This window comes from Ornithorhynchus anatinus, chromosome 3 (assembly GCF_004115215.2).
Source record: "Ornithorhynchus anatinus isolate Pmale09 chromosome 3, mOrnAna1.pri.v4, whole genome shotgun sequence".
NCBI lineage: Eukaryota > Metazoa > Chordata > Mammalia > Monotremata > Ornithorhynchidae > Ornithorhynchus > Ornithorhynchus anatinus.
Window position 1 is genome coordinate 78,388,843 of NC_041730.1, and position 20,350 is coordinate 78,409,192.

Consider the following 20,350-nt stretch of genomic DNA (forward strand, 5'->3'; position numbering starts at 1 on the left):
AGAAAAATTATCTTACTATCTTGGAAGGTTGAATTCTAAAGAAGGGGAAAACAGGTGCGACCTGGAAATGTCCTCTTGGTTCTCATTGATGAACCTCAGGTGACCTGAGTGGAGCCCAGATGTCTTCTTCCTCATCACTTGAGGTATGAAATGTGAATGGATCTGATTCAGTTTGGCCAGATGCTTTGCTAAGGACATCACCTAGGGCTATCATACTTGACTTATTAGGGCCCAGAGATGATACATCAGGAAAGGTCATTTATGTCAACTTTGGGTTTCAAACTCCTGAAACGCAGTCGACAAGTGGCAGAACTGGGATTAGAACCCAGGTCCTTCTGCCACCCAGGCCCATGCTCTATCTACTAGGCCACGCTGCTCCTCGATTTCTTTACCTCAGTCCTGATCCCTGTTATTTTGGGTCCAAACTTCCATTTATGTCAACAGCAACAATTGAGAAGATTAACTGAATGAACTAGTAGAGTACTTTAAGGATATGTGGATTCACTTTCAGGGATAATTAATGTATGATTGAAATTCTAGGCTAAACTGTTTTATAGAAGGAAAAGTCCAGTTGAGAAAGAAGTTGTGTTGCAAATAGAGACGTGCAATGCTACCTGAAAATAATCTGATTATAGCAAGTATTGACCTGGAGTATATGCTTAATGTTTTTCTCTGGAGAAGTCCCACTAATGGTTCCTGAAGTCACTTTTGTTTATTTGTGTAGGGAAAACAAAATTTGATCATACCATGCCCTTGATATGCTGTTAGAGGGTTTTGTTGTTATTGGACATGCATGTGCCATTTTTCTGCTTTTTGGTTTATTTTTGCATGGCCTAGTGGAAAGAGCACAGGCTTGAGTGTCAGAGGACCTGGATACTAAATTGCACCTTTGCTACTCTGCCTGCTGCTTTGTGAACTTCGGCAAGTTGGTTAAACTTCTCTGAGCCTCAGTTCTCTCATCTGTAAAATGGGATTCAATATTTGTTCTCCCTTCTACTTGCAATGTGAGCCCCATGTGGGACTGAAGATCCTGTATCTACCCCAGTGCTAAAAACAGTGTTTGGCACATAGTAAGTGCTTACCAAATACCACAATTTATTATTATTACTATCATTATTTTTAAAATAGACCCTCATGATGTCAGATAATAGGTAAACAATGATCTTGAATCAACTATTGTTCAACCAAGATTCCAAGTGAGATTTTTAAAATGTAGGCATGTTAGATAGTCTTGCATCTTGAACTCTTATATCACACATATTCTAAACAATCCCATTTTATCCTCTTTTTCATTCTTTTGACATGAATTAAGATCTGTACCCTTTAAGCACTAGATATTCACCCCTCCCTCAGCGTTATGTACATATCTGTAATTTATACATTTATATTAATGCCTGTCTCCCCCTGTAGACTCTAAGTTCCTGGTGGGCAGGGCCTCTGTCTGCCAACTCTATTGCATTATACTTTTCCAAGTGTTTAGTGTTCTGCACACAGTAAGTGCTCAATAAAATCACTGATTGATTAATTGAACAAAGCTTTTGAGTTTAGTAAGATACATTTGCTTCTCCTATTGCAGCCTGATTAATAATAACAATAATAATAATAATAATAATGATTATGACATTTGTTAAGTGCTTACTATGTGCTGAGCACTGTTCTAAGCACAGCGGTAGGTACAGGGTAATCAGATTGTCCCACATGGGGCTCACATTTTTTAAGCTCCGCTTTTACAGATGAGGTAACTGAGGCACAGAGAAGGTAAGTGACTTGCCCAAGGTCACACAGCAGACAAGTGGAGGAGCCGGGATTAGAACCATGACCTCTGACTCCCAAGCCTGTGCTCTTTCCACTAAGCCATGCTGTTGTTTGATAAAGAGAAATAAGACATCCATTCAATTTCACCAATTCCACTCTGGTCAAATCAAATCAACTCAGTTTTCCCTATCTGCCATTTATTTTCATGTTTGTCTCCCTCTGTAGGCTGTTAGCTTCTTGTGGGCAGGGATTGGGTCTGCTAACTCTGTAGCATTATACTTTCCCAAGCATTTAGTAGAGTGAGCTGCACACAGTAAATTATTAACAAATATCATTAACTGATTGATTCAGTAACACTACTTGGGAAAAAGTCTTGGGTGTCCAGTTACATTAAACACAAGGCAACAGATAAGCAAATTTGTATGTCACATTTTTAAATCTTAAAGTTCCTCCCATGTTGGAAAGTAAAACAAAAGAGTCAAAATACAGGTTGATTATTAAAATCAGTTCTTATTTTTTTCCTTTAAAATCATGAACAGGAATGTACATCTCCCCCAAAATGGATTCTAAACAAAGTGGAATTGAACATTTGCTGAAATGTGGAGCAACATATGTTTCAATGCTGTTTCCCAGAACCATGACCCATAGAAGAATGAGTCTCATTTGCTAATCGCTTCTTGAAAGAGAAATGGTAATACACAGTGCACACTCCTTAGATCACAATCTTTGTCATAGGCACTAAGAATGTTTTTTCACACAACAGAAATAAAAATGAAAGGAAAGGATTATGGGCTAGAAAAGGACAGTTCTCTTTCCTCAGAGTGGTGTCTATTTTACATTCTTCATCAGGTTCATCAGGTTCATTTAATGACTCACTGTCAAGCTGGAGCATCCATTTGATACTAGTCTCAAGGTTTATCAATTAATACATGAAAATATGGGAGCATTCCAATCATATTTTATAAAATTTCCATAAAATATAATGCATGATCATCACTAAAAGCTTAACCAAGAAAGTTTGGAGGATATTTTATGATTCTAAATCAGTTTCCATTAAAACAGATATAGCTCTTTTCTGGAGCTGTCCTTGTTTCTGGCAAGATTTCAAACCACTGTATTAGATGAATGCTCAAACTTTTATTTTAACAGACTATTTCTGAATGCATGCATTCCCTAGGGTTCATTTCTTAGCCCTTGTTCTTCTGCATTTTCATTCTTAGGGTAAATATTGAGTGGCCGATAAAGACAATATTGTAACAAACACAGGTCTACAATATAATCCATTGACTCAGAATATTCAGCATATCTGATTAAAAATAAAACAACCAAACTACCAAGTGACCTGGGTAATGATGGGTGCAAATGAGTGAATACACCACTGATCTGTGGTATGGTCTGGATAAAACTGTCTGGGATGAGAAAGCGTGTCAAATCCCCTGTGGTGCCTGCCCTGAATCTCTCCTAAATGAAGTCTGAAGGCATGACTTTCCAGAGCATAGCTTTGTAGCTATATTACTGTAGACTCAATGTCAATCACTAAAATTATATAAACAAATTCCAAATACCTCTTTTGTAATAAAAAGTACATTTTAAAAGCCTATTGTGTACCTAAGCCTACCTGGTCTACCTGTAGTGTAGACCTGTAGAACATAGTGTAGTTAAAAGTGTGAAAATATACTTGAGAGAATTGTACATTATAGGGGCAGCAACTAGACTTACAGTGAGACATCAAAATTTGTATGTGGAAAGCTGGTGGGAATTAAAGCCAGCTTCTAAACAATAACGGCAGCTTTACATGTTCAAGAAAAATGAGAAGCTAAAATGCCTGATGCTCATTTCAAACGGTTCCAGTATTACTGATCTGTACCAGTCCTCTGTCACCTTTGATTCTAGGGGAGTTTCATCATACTGTCATAATACTGTCATGTTTTAACCTTGACACATTAGCAAGGAGAGAAGTCTGATGCCTAAAGAAGTAAGCTAGTTAAAAAGGGAATGTTTTTGCAGTGTGTTTTCATTGTTTGTGACAGAGAAAATGTATCCAAAAATTGACCATCAGAGTCGACAGCAATGTATTTAACATGTAAGAAACTCTTGAATGGCTTTGACACACCAGGACAGGAATGTATTAAGAAGAAAAGCTCCAAAAGCAGTTGACAAGAGTGCTCAGGTTGGGATTATATATGACTTGAGTCTTTCTCATTATCCTCCATGTTTTTGTAAAAGGGCAAGAAATAAAGAAGGGATAAATCATATTCAAAGGTCACAGGGCTCATTTACTGTTGGGAGTGGCACACATCACGAGAATTGTTCACAGTTTTGCAAATAGCTGAACTGAATGTGTTTCTTGTTCAAAGATGTCACTACGGATTTTGTGAGTTTTGTCAGTATTATGTGGGGGTGTGGCTGATAAAACCGAAGTGTGACACCCCTACTTTCTATCGCACATAAGATTGCTCCTGGGAACCCAGTAACATTTTGTATCTGCAGTTCCTAGTAATGTTTTCATTTCTCCCTCTAGGATTCATGGATCTTCCAACAGGCTCTTTCCAAGATAATCCCCCAAGATAATCGACCGTCATCTTCCATAAACCCACTGTCATAACCGAGGTCTAAGGTGTTTCTTCAGTGTGCCTCTAAGGGACTTCTTTCAGTTCACCCTTTTAGCTCACTAGAAGGTCAGCTGTTTGAAATGACCTGTTGTTGTCCATTCTTCTCACATGTGCCACCTGATGAAGATATATGATGAACATTGTTTTGATGCAGGTGGACTGACTGCTTTCCAAAGTCTTATTTATGATCTTGTCTTAACGCTTATTGTAGCACATTACAAATAAGTGGCATTGGTGGAGCTGCTCTAGAAGCTAAATTTGCTATCTGAAAGAAACCCAGTTCTTCCAGCCCTAAAGAAGATTGGAAACTACAATTGCCTCATATAACATTTGTTTAGTCTAATTCTTGATGCCTTGTTGGTTCTACACCCCAAGACATGGTAATTTTACCAATAAATGTTTCAATCCCTTGTTTACCACTGAATCACTGGATTGCGTGCTACCAAGGAAATAGAATTCATGGGCAGCTTCAATTTTTTTTTTTGTTTCTGAATGGCTGCAGCAAGAAGAAAGCACCAGGACTCATTTGATGAGAATGAGTCCATATATAGAATACCTTGCAGCCAAACAGGAAATATATCAACAACACCTTGGAGATCATCACAACTCTGACAAAAGAGACTTACAGAAGTCTAAATTGCAGAATACAGAATGAACTACAAAGCATATTGACAAATGGTGGGATGCAGTTTGAAGAGATATAAGGCTAAGCAGACCAAAACCAAACCAGGAACTACTATGTCTCCCTGAAGAGTTTATATGGATCCACACTCATTGGCACCACATCACTGAAGAAGTAGGGATAATTCCTCTGACATTGCAAGAAACCTTAAAGAGATGGCAACAAACTTCAGTGATCTCCATCACTCACCTTCCACCATTAAGGAATGCACTCTTTGAAGAATAGTTTGGCTCTTCCTCTAACACTCACTGAAGTTGCCATGACAACCTAGTTCGTCTGCTATTCCAACTGAAATCTCCAAGCAGGGAGGCAACATGCTGCTTAGTCTCAGACTCTTTCTCAAAATTTAAAATAGTGTTAAAATGCACAAGATTTCAAGAATGCCACCATTATCACCGCTTTCAAGAAGAAAGAGAAGAGTTCTGATTGAAGATGCTATTGGGAGACCTCACAATTGCCCTTGAGTTCCTATCCAGAGTCCTTAGGGATCCACTTCCCGGAAAACCAATAATCTATCAGTTCCAAAATTGTACTGCAGCTTTAGACCACAGCAAAGCATAGCAGGCATGATCTTTTCTGCATGTCAGATAGATGAGAATTGCAGGGAACCCATCAAACCTTTACATAGTGATCAAAGATTTTTTAAAATCACTTGATACTATCAGTAGACCTGGGCTCTGGTAACTACTATATTTTTGTTGTTCTAGGAAGTTTATCAAAATCTTAAGATAACTCTACAGTAATATATCTAGCCATGTCAGAATTGTAGGTGCCCTGACTTACCTATTCCCCATCATCATGGAGTAAAGCCAAGTGGACAATGGGTGAAAATTCTGTTCCACCTTTGTGACACAGCCAGTCTGAAGACATAGCTCCTTTATGCTGATGATTGCACTCTGGAACCACGCACACACACAGCCTACACACATACACACACACACACACAGCCTACACACATACACACACACACGCAAACACACAAAGACATGCAGGTGATTATAAACCACTGTTCTGGATCAGTAAAGAAGTCCAAAATTATGAATCTGTCACAACTTGACAAACCCTACATGCAACTAGTACAGCTGACATTTCAACGCTGCTTACTGAAGTTACATAATTTAATGTTTGATAAAAAATAATTCATTAGGTAGAAAATGTTTCCTGATAGCAAAACACACACACACACACAAAATCTATCCACTTCTCAAAAGTATCTTGTTTGTTTAGGATTAATTCATTTTGAGACATGCACCAAGACATTTTTGTTTCTACGTCTCATATTGCCTGGAATCACCATTCCAGACACCTATGGAGATGTCACATTGGAGAAAGCTCATACCCCATGAGCTTGATTGATTTTCTTGACTACTAGATCTAAGGATCTAAATGGATCCTTAAATAGATGATCTCCAGTATGATCTATTGCCAAAGATTAGAAGTTAGAGGATTTGTTTATCTTGGAGGTCAGTGTTTTCTTTTTACCATTTCAACCTGTTCATAGCTAATAGTTGAAACATGATCAATTCAGTCCCAGGTGACAATTGAAATGTGATAACTAAGTTCCGAATGACAGCTGAAACATGGTTACTTGCGTCTTAGTTGCTCTTGGTTTTTCCCAAGCCCACTTAGCCACTGGAAGAGCAAGTCACTGTTAGCTAATTTAGGCTCCCATCCAGCTAATTTATGTCATGACATGTCCACTTTTTGTTTTCTCTCTTACAGTCAGATTTTTACAGTGAAAAATCAAAAGAAACCTCTCTGGAGCTTTGAAGGCAATATGACTTGATTTAACTCTTCATTTAGGGCCTCTCACCTTTGCCATTTAAAATAATGAAAGATTTGATTTGATTCATTTGCAAAAGTCAAGTTCTTAACTGGAAGCAAGGTTGGCAGTCAAACTACTTAAACACAGACCACCAGGACTAAATCCTAATATTCACATTAAATTGAGAGAGGCATATAAGGTGTTAATCTTTTAACTTTGGCTCTCTTCAACACTTAATCTCTAACCTTTGCATAAATTGGTCATATTTTTGGACCAGCAGCTCCTGGCAGGAGAATCTGGGAAAATACATCTCCAAAGGATGGTTGGAGGTTTTGTGTTTGTTTTTGGACAAATTATCTCAAGCTCCCCAAAACTGTTTTGGAAAAATACGTGAAATGAATTGCCACACGAGAATGAATTAAAAGTCTGAATCACCTCAAACCCTATCGAAGCAAACTCTATCCTATCCAGAGCCATGAGGGAGACCAAATGTAAGGTGTTTCACTGGTCACTCTGCAACGAGAGGCACAGACCTATTACCCTGTGAACTCCTGGTCCAGATTTTCAATATCCATTTGAAGGACTCTCACATGTCTCTTTCTCTACAAGATTGGATTTGATCAGGTAAATGTCAGTATATGCTTGAAGCATTTGGATTCAAAAAAAGGACAAATGATGCAAATCACAATTACAAACTTGAGTTTGTGACTCTTCTTTCCTGCAGTTCTAGAGTAACTGCTCCCAACTGCATATGATGAAACTTTGTTCCAGATGACTAATTGTAAAGAACTGGATGGAATAATCGAAAGGCTCAAATTACAGAAAGATGGTAAATTATTGTCTGTACTTACCTCATTTTCCCAATTTCACATCAGACAATTGAGAACATTTGTAAGTTATAACGTTTTTGAATTATGAGAAGTCAGAAGTCTAGTACAGAAACATAGCTGATCATATAAATATTTGAGATGACACAAGGTAGAGGCCCCAGTGAATGCTTTTGCTCAACTGTCAACTCTAGTGTTAAATACCCACTCTCCACCTTTCCTTCATTATGTTCTTAGTACACATGAATGCTGGGCACAAGATTATTAAGGACATCAAGACTTGTTCAAACTAGTTTTCACTTCTTTAAATGCATGCTCACCATTCCATTGGGTTTGGAATCACATTTCTGAAAAAGGACACAATCAAGTCTGTTCATCTTGGGTCACCCTTTGGGAATATGTATGCATCTGTATTTATACCATAAACATGGAGAGGAGGAAGAAAAAAAACACAAACCCCATTGATTAGTGGTAAATCTTTAAATTGTCCAATCTCCCAGTTTGATTAAGCATAACTGATCTTTTGAACAACTAACTTGTTTCAATCTTCATTCATCCACCAAGGTAAGATGTTACCTGGGGCAAAAAACCCAGTGCATGGACTCTCATATCTCTGTAGTGTAATTACTGCACAGGTTAACTGACTAAACAATGTGTCATTTTAGATTTTATATTAATGGAAATGGGTAACTTTTAAAATTTACGTATATCCCAAACAAGCAGTAGGGTAGACATTATAGGGATGGAAGAGTGGGCGCATTGGGGTAAGGAAGGAGAAAGGGAAAAAGAATTACTACAAAATTGAAGATTTGGGAGGGTCCATCAAATTTTACCATTCTGAAACTGTCTTTAGATATCTTCCCAGTGATGCAATGGATCATTTCAGTGATCTTATTGTCACAAATAAGTACATTAGTCTTTGTCAAATTGTTAATATTAATGTCTCTCTATTGAAACATGCTGAAAATTTAATAGGACAGTTGACATATAACAGTCACACATCTTTTTGCTGAGTACAAAGTAGCATCTCTAACACAGACTCGAGTTTTCGCATTATTTTAGATGTTCCCCTGCCATTCAGTCCAACATTTTCAATGATTATCAATGCATTGCTCATCCATTATTACTTGTCCCCTAAGTGTCATGAGAACACCCTTTTAAGAGAGAGTCACTGCTTGAATAGTAAGAGAAATCCTGCAGTGTGTTTTCAATACAGACAATTTATTTTAAAATGCTAATTATTGGGAATTCAGACATCATTTGGATATGATTAACAGTCAGTGTCTTTTTACTGAAGTGTCTATTTTGGATGAGAAACTGTAATTTTAATAATCCTGTTTAGTCCATCTTAAGACCACCTCAGGATCCTTCCCCTTTAACTGGGCCATGCTCTGGAGATCCAGAAGTGGCAGAGCATCCATTTGGCCACAAGTAACCTCACATCCTGTCCCATTAGCTCAATGCCCTATTTTATGGAAAACCTGCAGGATGGATTACAGCCACAGAAGATGGGTAAAGAAGACAGTGCCAACTATATTGAAAATAGACCTGCTAAGAGAAATGTAACTTATTTTTCCCTCCAAAAAAAAAAAAGACATAAACCTTCAGCAAATGTTTCAATTCATTTAACAGTGGTCAAAATATTGCTTTATTCCGACTGAACATACAACAGCCTTGGACCAATCTAGCAAGATATTTGAGGGGATCTCTCTCTGGATTCATCAACCAGAGTCTAGGATGGTTCCAATAACTCACACTTTTCTTGCTCACCTGAGCAGCAAAGTATGTTCTTATGTTCACACAGACTAGTTACAGAATTAATTTCAGTCTTCTGGCAATATACATGGGAAGATTATTTGGTCATTATCAACTTTTCCAATCAGGTGGTGCAAATCATTTAAACAGACATTCCAAAATAGAAACCAAGGGGAATATTCTCTTAATGAGACATTTTATGCGGGGGGGGGCGGTGGGGAGTAGAGGTGGTTTGTGTTTGGTGTGGTTTAAGAGTTAATTGCAGCAGAAAACATTAAATCATCATGTGAACTGTGAACTTCAGGGTACTCCACTTAGCAAGCACTCTCATCCCCACAAAAAGAGACAAGCATACATCATGGTTGAAGAAAGTTAATGTAGAAATAAAGAGTGGAAACCAATCAGGGCTCAACAGGGAAAAACAGGCATAACTGGATACTGATAATATAGAGCGCGGAGCAGTCCCAGATAAATAATACTAAACTTAAGAGATCAAGCACGCGCACACACACACACACATCCAAGCACACACACAGACTTAGAATTGCTCTTTTGGAGATCACAAACACCTAAAAAGGATGACACTTTGAAAATCCGTGAATTCGTGAAAATATTTTGGTGACCAAGTATCATGTTCCTGGATTCCACAATTCCAAACCGAGCCTCTGCTGCTCTACCTCTTTCACTGAAGCTCTACCTTCCTTCTGTGATGGGCAAAGGGACAATATAGAATGCAAAAATCAGGGTCACTGCATCTCTTAGTCATGCAGAGTTTCAGAGTTTCGGGGTGTAGAGATCTCCTCCTAAACTCGGGCAAGGACAAGCACTTCTAGACACCTGGAAGGGCTCTGGGATTTGGCTACTGAGTTAACAGGAGTTGGGGTTGGGCTTATTTCAGCCACAAAGCTGAGATCTGCTCACCAGCATGTTTTTTCACACTTAATCGACCTTGCGCCCCATAGGAACCTTGGGGATCGGTTCTAGCCTTTGGGACTAGGTGATACATAGCCCATACTGACACCAACAGGAGAGTCCTGTGATTAGCTGGAATTGAATCCAGAATCCTGCACAGAAGCTCTTGATGTAAGCGCTATCCTTCCTGGAACTGTTCTTTCCTTTTAAAAAAATATTTCTTTTAAAAACACTATGATATGAGGGTGAGAGACTATTTGGTTTCTTCTAAGTAGATGCTCTTAAATTAATGCATATAAATAATTTGTATTGAATTTCCTCTCCTTCCTGTTTCACCAAGCATCCAACACGCATGGATCCATATTCCCAAGTCACTTGGTCAACGCAGAGTCTCTTTGCGTTTCATTTCGTAAGACAAACTGTGCCTCTCGTTCTGATTTTGCTGCAGGGCTCATGGGTAGAAAGGCGGTATTTTCACTGGCACCATCCTCTGTCTCTACACTGGCCAGTTCATAGTCCTCTGACCTCCTCCCGTCAGTCAGAATTCGAATCTGCTCCTGAACAGTTTCTAACAAAATTTTCACTTCCTGGGGTTCTACTAGAAGACAACTGCTGCCCGGCAGGCTCATGTGGACGAGCTCAGCAGAATATGAGTTTTTGCACCACTTGAGGCCTGGTCCTTCAGGAACGCTTTGCATTTGCATGCAACTTTCATCCAGGCTCATGGAAGGGATGATGGGGACGGAGCTGGCCCTCGCGGAAGAATATCCCACCAGGTCCTTCTGTTCCAAGTTAGTAAGATGGGGTTTTGTCTCTCTTGAAGGCAGTTGCATATTTATCAATGCTTTCTGTGGATTTTTTAAACTGTTGCACGAATACCTAGAAGGCAGAGAAAAAGGTAATGAATTACTTTCCAAGAGTAGCGAGGAGAAAGAGCAGGAATGGGAGATAGAAAGAACGTTAGGCAGAAGACCAGGGAGGAGGACCGATGACTGCCAAAATAATAATAATAATGATAATAATAATAGTGGAATATGTTAAGTGCTTATTATGTGTCAGACCCTGCACTAAGCCCTGGGGTGAATGCAAGCAAATCGGGTTGGATAGAGTACCTGTCCCACATGGGGCTAACAGTCTTAATCCCCATTTTACAGATGAGGTAACTGAAGCATAGAGAAGTTAAGTGACACAGCAGACAGATGGTAGATCTGGGATTAGAACCCAAGTCCTTCTGACTTTCAGGCCCATGCTCTATCCCCTAGGCCGTGATGCTTTTCTAAAAGCTTTGGAGCATTTGGACAACACGTTCCTGACTTCCCAGTGGGAAAAAGCAACCAGATGCTATTGCTCTATCTGGAGATCAGGATGGAGAACCTACTTAGAGATATTGCAAGAGAATTGTGATTTAATCCTGGCTTGCCCACTGGATTTCCAGTAGCGATCACTGAGAAGAGAATTTACATTTTGTTCTGGGAATAGTGGAATGCTGTCCCTTTCTCTAAGCTCTGTCAAGAAAAGTTTGCAGTGTCCAGTATTTTGAGATCTATTTTCTAGAAAGATTTGAGCAATATTTAGTTATTAGCCTTGCAATGACAAACAACACATGAAATGGGCATATTCTACTGATCTGGGTGAATCTACACCATTGGCTATTTTTGCTATTCTCCCAGACTTTAAAAAATGTTACAATTTGTGTCCCGTTTTCATTTTCCTCCACATAGCAGGTCATTATATCAAGAAATAAAGAACCAGCAGCAAGGTCCCTCTGCCAAAACTGAAGTTGATTAGCAAACTCTCAAGCGGAGAACATACATTTTTTTTTTTGCATTTTCCTTAGCTTGATTTTGCCTTGGGTCACTTGGCCAAGCACTCTAGAACTATGTTTTCTATCTGCCATGGCTTCCCAAGCAAGCAAGAGAATTTCAAAGGGCCTCTGCTGAGCCATACAGGGAAACTTCCCATCTGTTTGGAAAATACAAGTAGGGGCCGTTCCTTTGCATTCTCACCCTGGATGCTTAGCTCGATGTCATGGAAACCAGTGACATGATCCCCTATAGCTGTCCTTCCTGCCATGAAGTCTCTTGGGAAGACTGGAGTGGGGAGAGGTGTAGAGAATCATGTGTTTTTGATCTCACTGGGCATATCAATGACCTATCCAGCAGGAAAACTCTGCTCAGTATCATTAGGTACAGTTCCCTCCTGGCACATTAGAGATTCCCTTCCTTCCTGCCCATCTACCTCTTCACTTCATCCCAGTCCAGCCCACGGAGCCTGACAGCACCATGCACTCCCCGACCCTGTGGCCAGGGAGCAGCTTCTTCCTCTCTGGATAGTGGATTGTCTCGGGAGATGCCCAAGTGAGGTGATTAGATTTCTCTACGGTCATTTCACACTGCCAGACCTGAGTCTTTGGGTTTTACTCCAGGAGTATGTGGTCAATAAGTACAACTGAATGAATGAATGAATGAGAAATGTTCAAGGTAGAATATTTCTTTCAATATTTTGAAGAAGGAGCGTAACCTAATGGAAAGAGCATGAGCTTGGGAGTCAGAGGACCTGAGATCAAGTCAAGTCACCAAGTGATCTTAGTTAATTAATTAATGATGGTATTTGTTAAGCACTTACTATGTGCAAAGCACTGTTCTAAGCACTAGGGGGATACAGGGTGATCAGGTTGTCCCATGTGGGGCTCACAGTCTTAATGCTCATTTTCAGATGAGATCACTGAGGCACTGAGAAGTTAAGTGACTTGCCCAAAGTCACACAACTGACAAGCGGCAGAGCCGGGATTAGAACCCATGAACTCAGACTCCCAAGCCTGGGTTCTTTCCACTGAGCCACGTTCTCTATGCCTCAGTTTCCTTATCTGTAAATTGGGGATTAATTATACTCCCTGCTACATAGACTGTGAGACCCATGTGGGACGAGACTGTATCCAACCTGATAACCTTGTATCTACCCCAGTGCTTAGAAGAGTACTTGGAACATATTAAGCACTTAACAAATGCCATAAAAAGTACCAAAAAAAAAAAAAAAGAAACATTAACAACTGCAACCTAGGCAATGTTGGAGATGGCACTGAAATTCATACAAAGTCTCTTCCACCTGCATCCTGCAATAAATCCCCAGAGGACAGGCATAGCTTGCTCTACTTTGTTTAAGGCTCACATGAAATGAAAATATTGCTGTTGTTCAATCAGAGATGTGTTCACTGATTCTTCAGCCAATATACAGTCTATTCAGTTCCTCCACCCTATAACTATCCAACAGTGTGGCATGGGGGAAGTCAGAACTATCCAACATTTCCCAGGGTAAATTCACATTCCACAGTGCGGCATGGGGGAAGTCAGCTGTCTGAGCCAACTTTGGAGCTCGTGGTTGAAAGGGCATTCATTAGCAGTGTGGCTCAGTGGAAAGAGCCTGGGCTTGGGAGTCAGAGTTCATGCGTTCTAATCCCGGCTCTGCCACTTGTCAGCTGGGTGACTTTGAGCAAGTCACTTAACTTCTCTGGGCCTCAGTTACTCATCTGTAAAATGGGGATTAAGACTGTAAACCCCACATGGGACAACCTGATTATCTTGTATGCCCCCAGCGCTTAGGACAGTGCTTGGCACATACATCATAAGCGCTTCACAAATGCCATCATTATTAATATTTTTAGTCTGCAGCAGGAAGAATTAGGAAGCAGCATGGCGGAAAGAGCCCGGGCTGGGAGTCAGAAGGTCATGGGTTCTAATCCCGGCTCCACCACTTGTCTGTTGTGTGACCTTGGGCAAGTCACCTAACTTCTCTGTGCCTCAGTTAACTCATCTATAAAATGGAAAGTGTGAGCCCCACGTGGGCAACCTGATTACCCTATATCTACCAGTGCTTGGCACATAGCAAGTGCTTACAAAAACCATCATTATTATTATTAGTCTTCCAGGAAAGAGCAAGCTCCTTGGGCGGGTGGGGCGGCGGGGGGAATGGAATCTTTAACTAGTGCACCCTTTTTTGGCCTGGGTTTCAAAATTCCAACATATTAGTTTAGTGTTCTCCTGTGGAAGAGTGCATGGAGATTTATCAGGTGAGAGAGAGTCCAAATAAACCCCAACATTTTTACATGAGAGACAATCCAACTGTGAAGGGGCAGTAGCTAACTATTCACTTTTCCTGAGGATTGCAAATTCAATTTGTAAGCAGCATGGACTAGTGAAAAGAGTAAGGACCTGGGAGTCAGAAGATCTGGGTTGTAATTCTGGCTCTGCCACTTGTCTGCTGTGTGACTTTGGACAAGTCACTAAACTTCTCTGTGTTCAGTTTCCTCAACTGTAAAATGGGGATTCAATATCTGTTCTCCCTTCTATTTAGACTGTGAGTCCCATGTGGGACAGGGACTGTGTCTGACCTGATTTATTTGTATTTTCCCCAAAATTCAAACCAGTGCTTACACATGGTGAACACTTAACAAGTACTATTAAAAAATTAACAAAGAAAATCTTCCTTCTATTCTCCCATCATCATCACAATGAAGGCTATTTTCTTCATCACCACAGTTATAATCACCCAACAGAGGAGTAGGATTTATTAAGCACCCACTGTGTGCAGAGCACTGTGTTGGGTATCCCACAATATGCAGAGCACTCTATTGGGTTCCTGCTATGTGCAGAGCACTGACCTAGGGGGTCTACTGAGTATAGAGCACTAACTTGGAGATGACACCCTACAATATGAGTAAAAGTTACAGTTAAAGGGGGAAATAAGTGGATCTAAATAGCCAAATACACAGTTAAAAGAGTAAGATTGAGGATACAAATGATGAAAACTAAAAGTAATGTTTAAATCAATAGATCGTCAATAAAAGGATATACCCAAAAGGGATAGGGTAACATGAAGTGATGTGGTAAAAATGGAGGGGGCTAAGAAGGGAATGGTCTATAGTAAACTCATATACTTCCCATGTTTCTGAATCACATGTTTATGTATACACAAATCTATTTTTTATGGTATTTATTAAGAGCTTTACTCTGTGCCAGGCACTATACAAAGAGCTATGGTAGATACAAGCTAATCAGGATGTACACAATTCAAATCCCATGTGGGGTTCAAAGTTTTAATCTCCATTTTACATATGAGGTAAGTGAGGCACAGAGAAGTTAAGTGATTTGCCCAAGATCACACAGCAGACATGTGGCAGAGCTGGGATTAGAAACAGGCCCTCTGACTCCCAGGCCCAAGGTTTTTTTACTACGTAAAGCAGCTTCTCATTTTTTTCTTCTTAATATTATTTTCTTAATAATTAAGGATGGGTATACAAAGAATGATGACACTCTTCCAAAGGGATAGTCTTAGTATCATAGAATTATGATTTTATGACCTTGAAATGTGTCTGGAAGTTTTGAATTGACAGTATCATTTATAATTTACTAAGATTATAACAGTAATATTCCTAATGAAGTATAGTTATAAACTAACATTATTCATTAAATGTAAAACAAAAATATATCTTAATATGAAGAGCATTATCTTCTTGAGGATTTTCAAACCTTTATCTCACAATCAAAGTATTTACTGAGCACTTAGATTGTGCATCTTGTGTTTTGCTTCCGATGCACTCCTTTAATTACTTGAGGAACAGCATGGCTAGTGGAAAGAGCACAGGCATGGGAGACAGAGAACGTGTGCTATAATCTGGGTCCTGCCCACTTGCAGCTCACTTAACTTTTCTATGCCTTAGTTTCCCCATTTATCAAATGGGGATTCAATATCTGTGTTCCCGCCTACTTAGCTCATAAGCCCCATGTGAAACAAAGACTGTGTATGAGGAGGAAGGAGAAGAAGAAGGATGGAGGAGGGAGGATGAGGATGAAGGAAAAAGGAGAAGAAAGAGAAATAGAAAAAAGAAGGGAGGAAGGAAGAAGAAGAAAGAAAGAGAAAGGTAGGAGGAAGGACAAAGAGGAGGAGGAGAAAGAAGAGGAAGAAGAGGACGAAGGGGAGAAGGAAGAGGAAGAAGGAAGAAGATGACACACAGTCATAAATACCACTGTTGGATTGGCTGAGTGACAGGACCAATATATACGAAGGTTTCATCCTGGTATTTTCTGTCCTTGTGGGCAGGGATCATGTCTACAAACTTTGTTGTACTGTACTCTCTCAAGTGCCTAGAACAGTGCTCTGCATCCAGTGTTCAATAAATATGATCGATTGATGACAGCCCACCAGCAGACTGAGAAGCACCAGGATAAGGTAATAAGTAGCCTTACCCCTGTCAGTTTGTTGCCCAGGAGATAGCTCTGAAGAGACCTCCCCAAAGTGCACTGTTTTGTCATCTAGTTTGAGAACATTATTTACTTAGATTCATTCATTCAATAGTATTTATTGAGCGCTTACTATGTGCAGAGCACTGTACTAAGCGCTTGGAATGAACAAGTCGGCAACAGATAGAGACAGTCTCTGCCGTTTGACGGGCTTACAGTCTAATCGGGGGAGACGGACAGACGAGAACAATGGCAATAAATAGAGTCGAGGGGAAGAACATCTCGTAAAAACCGATGGCAACTAAATAGAATCAAGGTGATGTACATTTCATTAACAAAATAAATAGGGTAATGAAAATATATACAGTTGAGCGGACGAGTACAGTGCTGAGGGGATGGGAAGGGAGAGGGGGAGGAACAGATTGAAATGGGGGGAAAAGAGGGTTAAGCTGCGGAGAGGTGAAGGGGGAGTGGTAGAAGGAGTAGAGGGAGAAGGGGAGCTCAGTCTGGGAAGGCCTCTTGGAGGAGGTGAGTTTTAAGTAGGGTTTTGAAGAGGGGAAAAGAATCAGTTTGGCGGAGGTGAGGAGGGAGGGCGTTCCAGGACCGCGGGAGGACGTGACCCAGGGGTCGACGGCGGGATAGGCGAGACCGAGGGACGGTGAGGAGGTGGGCGGCAGAGGAGCGGAGCGTGTGGGGTGGGCGGTAGAAAGAGAGAAGGGAGGAGAGGTAGGAAGGGGCAAGGTGAGGTAGAGCCTTGAAGCCTAGAGTGAGGAGTTTTTGTTTGGAGTGGAGGTTGATAGGCAACAACTGGAGTTGTTTAAGAAGGGGAGTGACATGCCCAGATCGTTTCTGCAGGAAGATGAGCCGGGCAGCGGAGTGAAGAATAGACTGGAGCGGGGTGAGAGAGGAAGAAGGGAGGTCAGAGAGAAGGCTGACACAGTAATCTAGCCGGGATATAACGAGAGCCCGTAGCAGTAAGGTAGCCGTTTGGGTGGAGAGGAAAGGGCGGATCTTGGCGATATTGTAGAGTTTGATTTAGAAATGGGCTGGTTTTAAATTTCATCTCTTCATCCCTCTCTACCATGTAGCTTCACATTCACAGTTCTGAGAAATAATTTAACAGTGGACATGCAAGACTGTGCTTATGACTCAAGGCAAGCCATGTTGTTTAATTATCCTTTGAGTTGTTTTCAAATTTCTCCTATTGACATTGGAAACTTCCTTTTCTAGGCAAGCCAATTTAATTACTGATTTACTACACCCTGCTGGGAACACAAGAGAACAAACCTCATGGCTCTGGGGTGTGTGAATTAGGGATGGGTGAACCTTTTCCCTCCTGGGCAATAGCCTGGAATCTATTTTGAGGGAGGAGACTTCACAACTGCAGAGGTGCCTCTCTCCAAATCAACCCCCGACTGACCTCTGTGGTAAAAGCACCAATGAGAGCCAGTTGGGGCAGAATCTGGGCTTCAGAGCCCCACAGGACCTTTGTTCCAGTCTCTAAACCAACTGCGGGAGGCTGATGCTTTCAGGAACTCACAGAGCCCGCAATGGATGGAGGCCAGGTTTGAAGTAGATCTTTAGACACAAAATTCTATTTATTAGCAGTTTCATTTTCAGTCCTGTGAGACACCGGTCCCTCTGGGATAGCAAATGGCTGTTATCAGTTTCAGTAAATGAAATGAAATGTTGCACTCTATATTTTACTGTGGGTCTCAAACTGGAAAATGCAGATCAGGTGTCCTCTGGAGAAAGCACGCTAAGCAGTTATCAGTCAGAAAATGAATTATGCTTCTCTAGGGACTATGCATATTCAACATATTTCCCGTTGAGCTCAAAAGCCCAGCTCTGCCCCTTCCAAGGTAAGCCTAATCCTGCTCATTAATAATACTAACATTATTATTATTATCATTTTTAATATAAGCAATTACTATGTGTCAAGAGGCTGAGGGCCAGACTTGGGCAGAATGGAAGAAGAACAGGCAACAGCAGAGTTGGAGGAAGAGTAGCGGGTAAAGGTGGGGGGCGAGGGGGACGGTCTGAGACTCTCCCCTACCCTCCCTTTCTCCTTCTCCTCCTTTGAGATGCTGCAACCTTCTCTTCCCACAGCCCACCCCGGTCTGAGCCCCAGTTTTGAAGTCCTGGGAGATGGAGACCACCAGGTGCAGATGGAGCCATGGTGACCATAGCGGTGGAAGCACCAACACCAGGAATGAGGTCCATCACAGTGGACTGTAGAAAAACAAAGAAGAGCTGCAAGAATAGAGATCAAATGGAGTGGGTGTGAGAGGCCTGGGGAGACAGGGAGGTAAATTTGGAGTGCAGGTTTGGGGGCCATGAAAGCCACAAAAGATGCAGAAATGGAATGGGGGAACTGGACTGCAGAGGAAGGGGCAGGGTCACTTCCCTGGAAAGTCTGCAAAGACAATCTTCAATCATTTCAAGGAGAAGTGATTCCTGTGGGGTTGATGTGGACTAGTGACCAATTAGAAAACATTCTGTGTAAACTCAAAATTCAAGGCTCTCTCTAGGGACCTGAATTGGCATTTTTAATTGCCGAGCCTCATAATATTACTCAGCATTAAGACGACTAAATAAGTCTCTCACTTATTTTTTTGCCCCCAATAGTCAATTTTTAACCAGTCATGCAAGCTAGGACCAGAATAGAATAGCCTGGCCTGAGCCCAACAATGCTGGCACTGGGCAAATCTTGGGAATAGGTTATGGGAATGGGAACACTCCATTACTTTGAGCTGCAGGAAATCCTGTTTCTCCTTGAAACAAAACGTCTCATTTCCCCAAACAACTCTTTTTCACTATATCTTCTGCCCTTCATTTTCTTACCATTATTGCAACCTTCACCCTCCCTGCTTCAGGCTTCATGTCCTTGTTTTTCCAGAATTAGAGTTCTAAATTCATTTTTCCACACCTCATGGCCTTCATCCACAGGCTCCATGTCCCTGCTTTTACAGCATTTAAGCTCCAGAGCTTCCACATCTCCCTTGGCCAAAAAAGAACCAACCTACCTTATTGGTAAATAATAAAAGTTCATAAGTGTAACTAGTGAGTGCATATTGAGTATATCCCCAGAAAGAAGACAAAAAGAAACCAAACATTTATCAACTTTCATTATATAATTTAGCAGTTTCTCTCTGTGGCCTGTTTTTCTGGAGGCTGAGATAGCCAGAAACTGCCTTCTCTAAGTAGGATTGAGCCAACAAATTACTATTTGCATTTAGAATTACTCAATTGTGTTTGCTTAGATTGGGAGCTCCTTGAAGACAAGGGACTGTGTCCTAATTGATTTTTGTGTAAATACTTCAGAGTTTAATATGGTGTTGCAGTACAAACACTTGATAAGTGCCAATAATCTTGATAAAAATAACAATTTATGTTTATTGCACCTACAACTGTCATTCAAGGCCCAGAACAAAACTGTTCTGAGAAGGTCTCTGGAATTGCTTTAAAATTATAAAACAAGGGCTGTGGATTACTTTGCCCCTTTCATCCCTTCCCCTTCCAGATTTCCTGAACACCAAACACTGCTGAGGTTAACTGTGAGATAAGCCAGCACAGAAAGACCATCACAATCAGAAAATCCTAAATCATAAAAGGAAAGATGCCCAAACCTTGAGAGTGTCTGCCCACCCACCTTAAAAAAAAATCATTCAGAAAGTGAAAATAGAATTTCAAAGGCTGCAGCATCAAATCTAGATAACCAAGACAGTTTAGGTGAAGCCCTACTATTTTTTCATCTCTAAAATATTCACCCTTGAAAATAAGCAGGAGGTTGTGTTTTTGATAGA

General features: G+C 40.7%; 1 protein-coding gene across 1 annotated transcript in view; it reads right to left on the minus strand.

The window, feature by feature from the left end:
• Positions 1-2,245: 2,245 nt before the first annotated feature.
• The window catches only part of NRG3 (neuregulin 3), a 946,219-nt gene continuing 928,114 nt past the window's right edge, over positions 2,246-20,350 (minus strand). Inside the window, exon 10 of the mRNA XM_039911323.1 lies at positions 2,246-11,187. Within this exon, the coding sequence (XP_039767257.1) occupies positions 10,680-11,187 (508 nt within the window). The 3' untranslated portion in view covers positions 2,246-10,679. The remainder of the gene's footprint in view (positions 11,188-20,350) is intronic.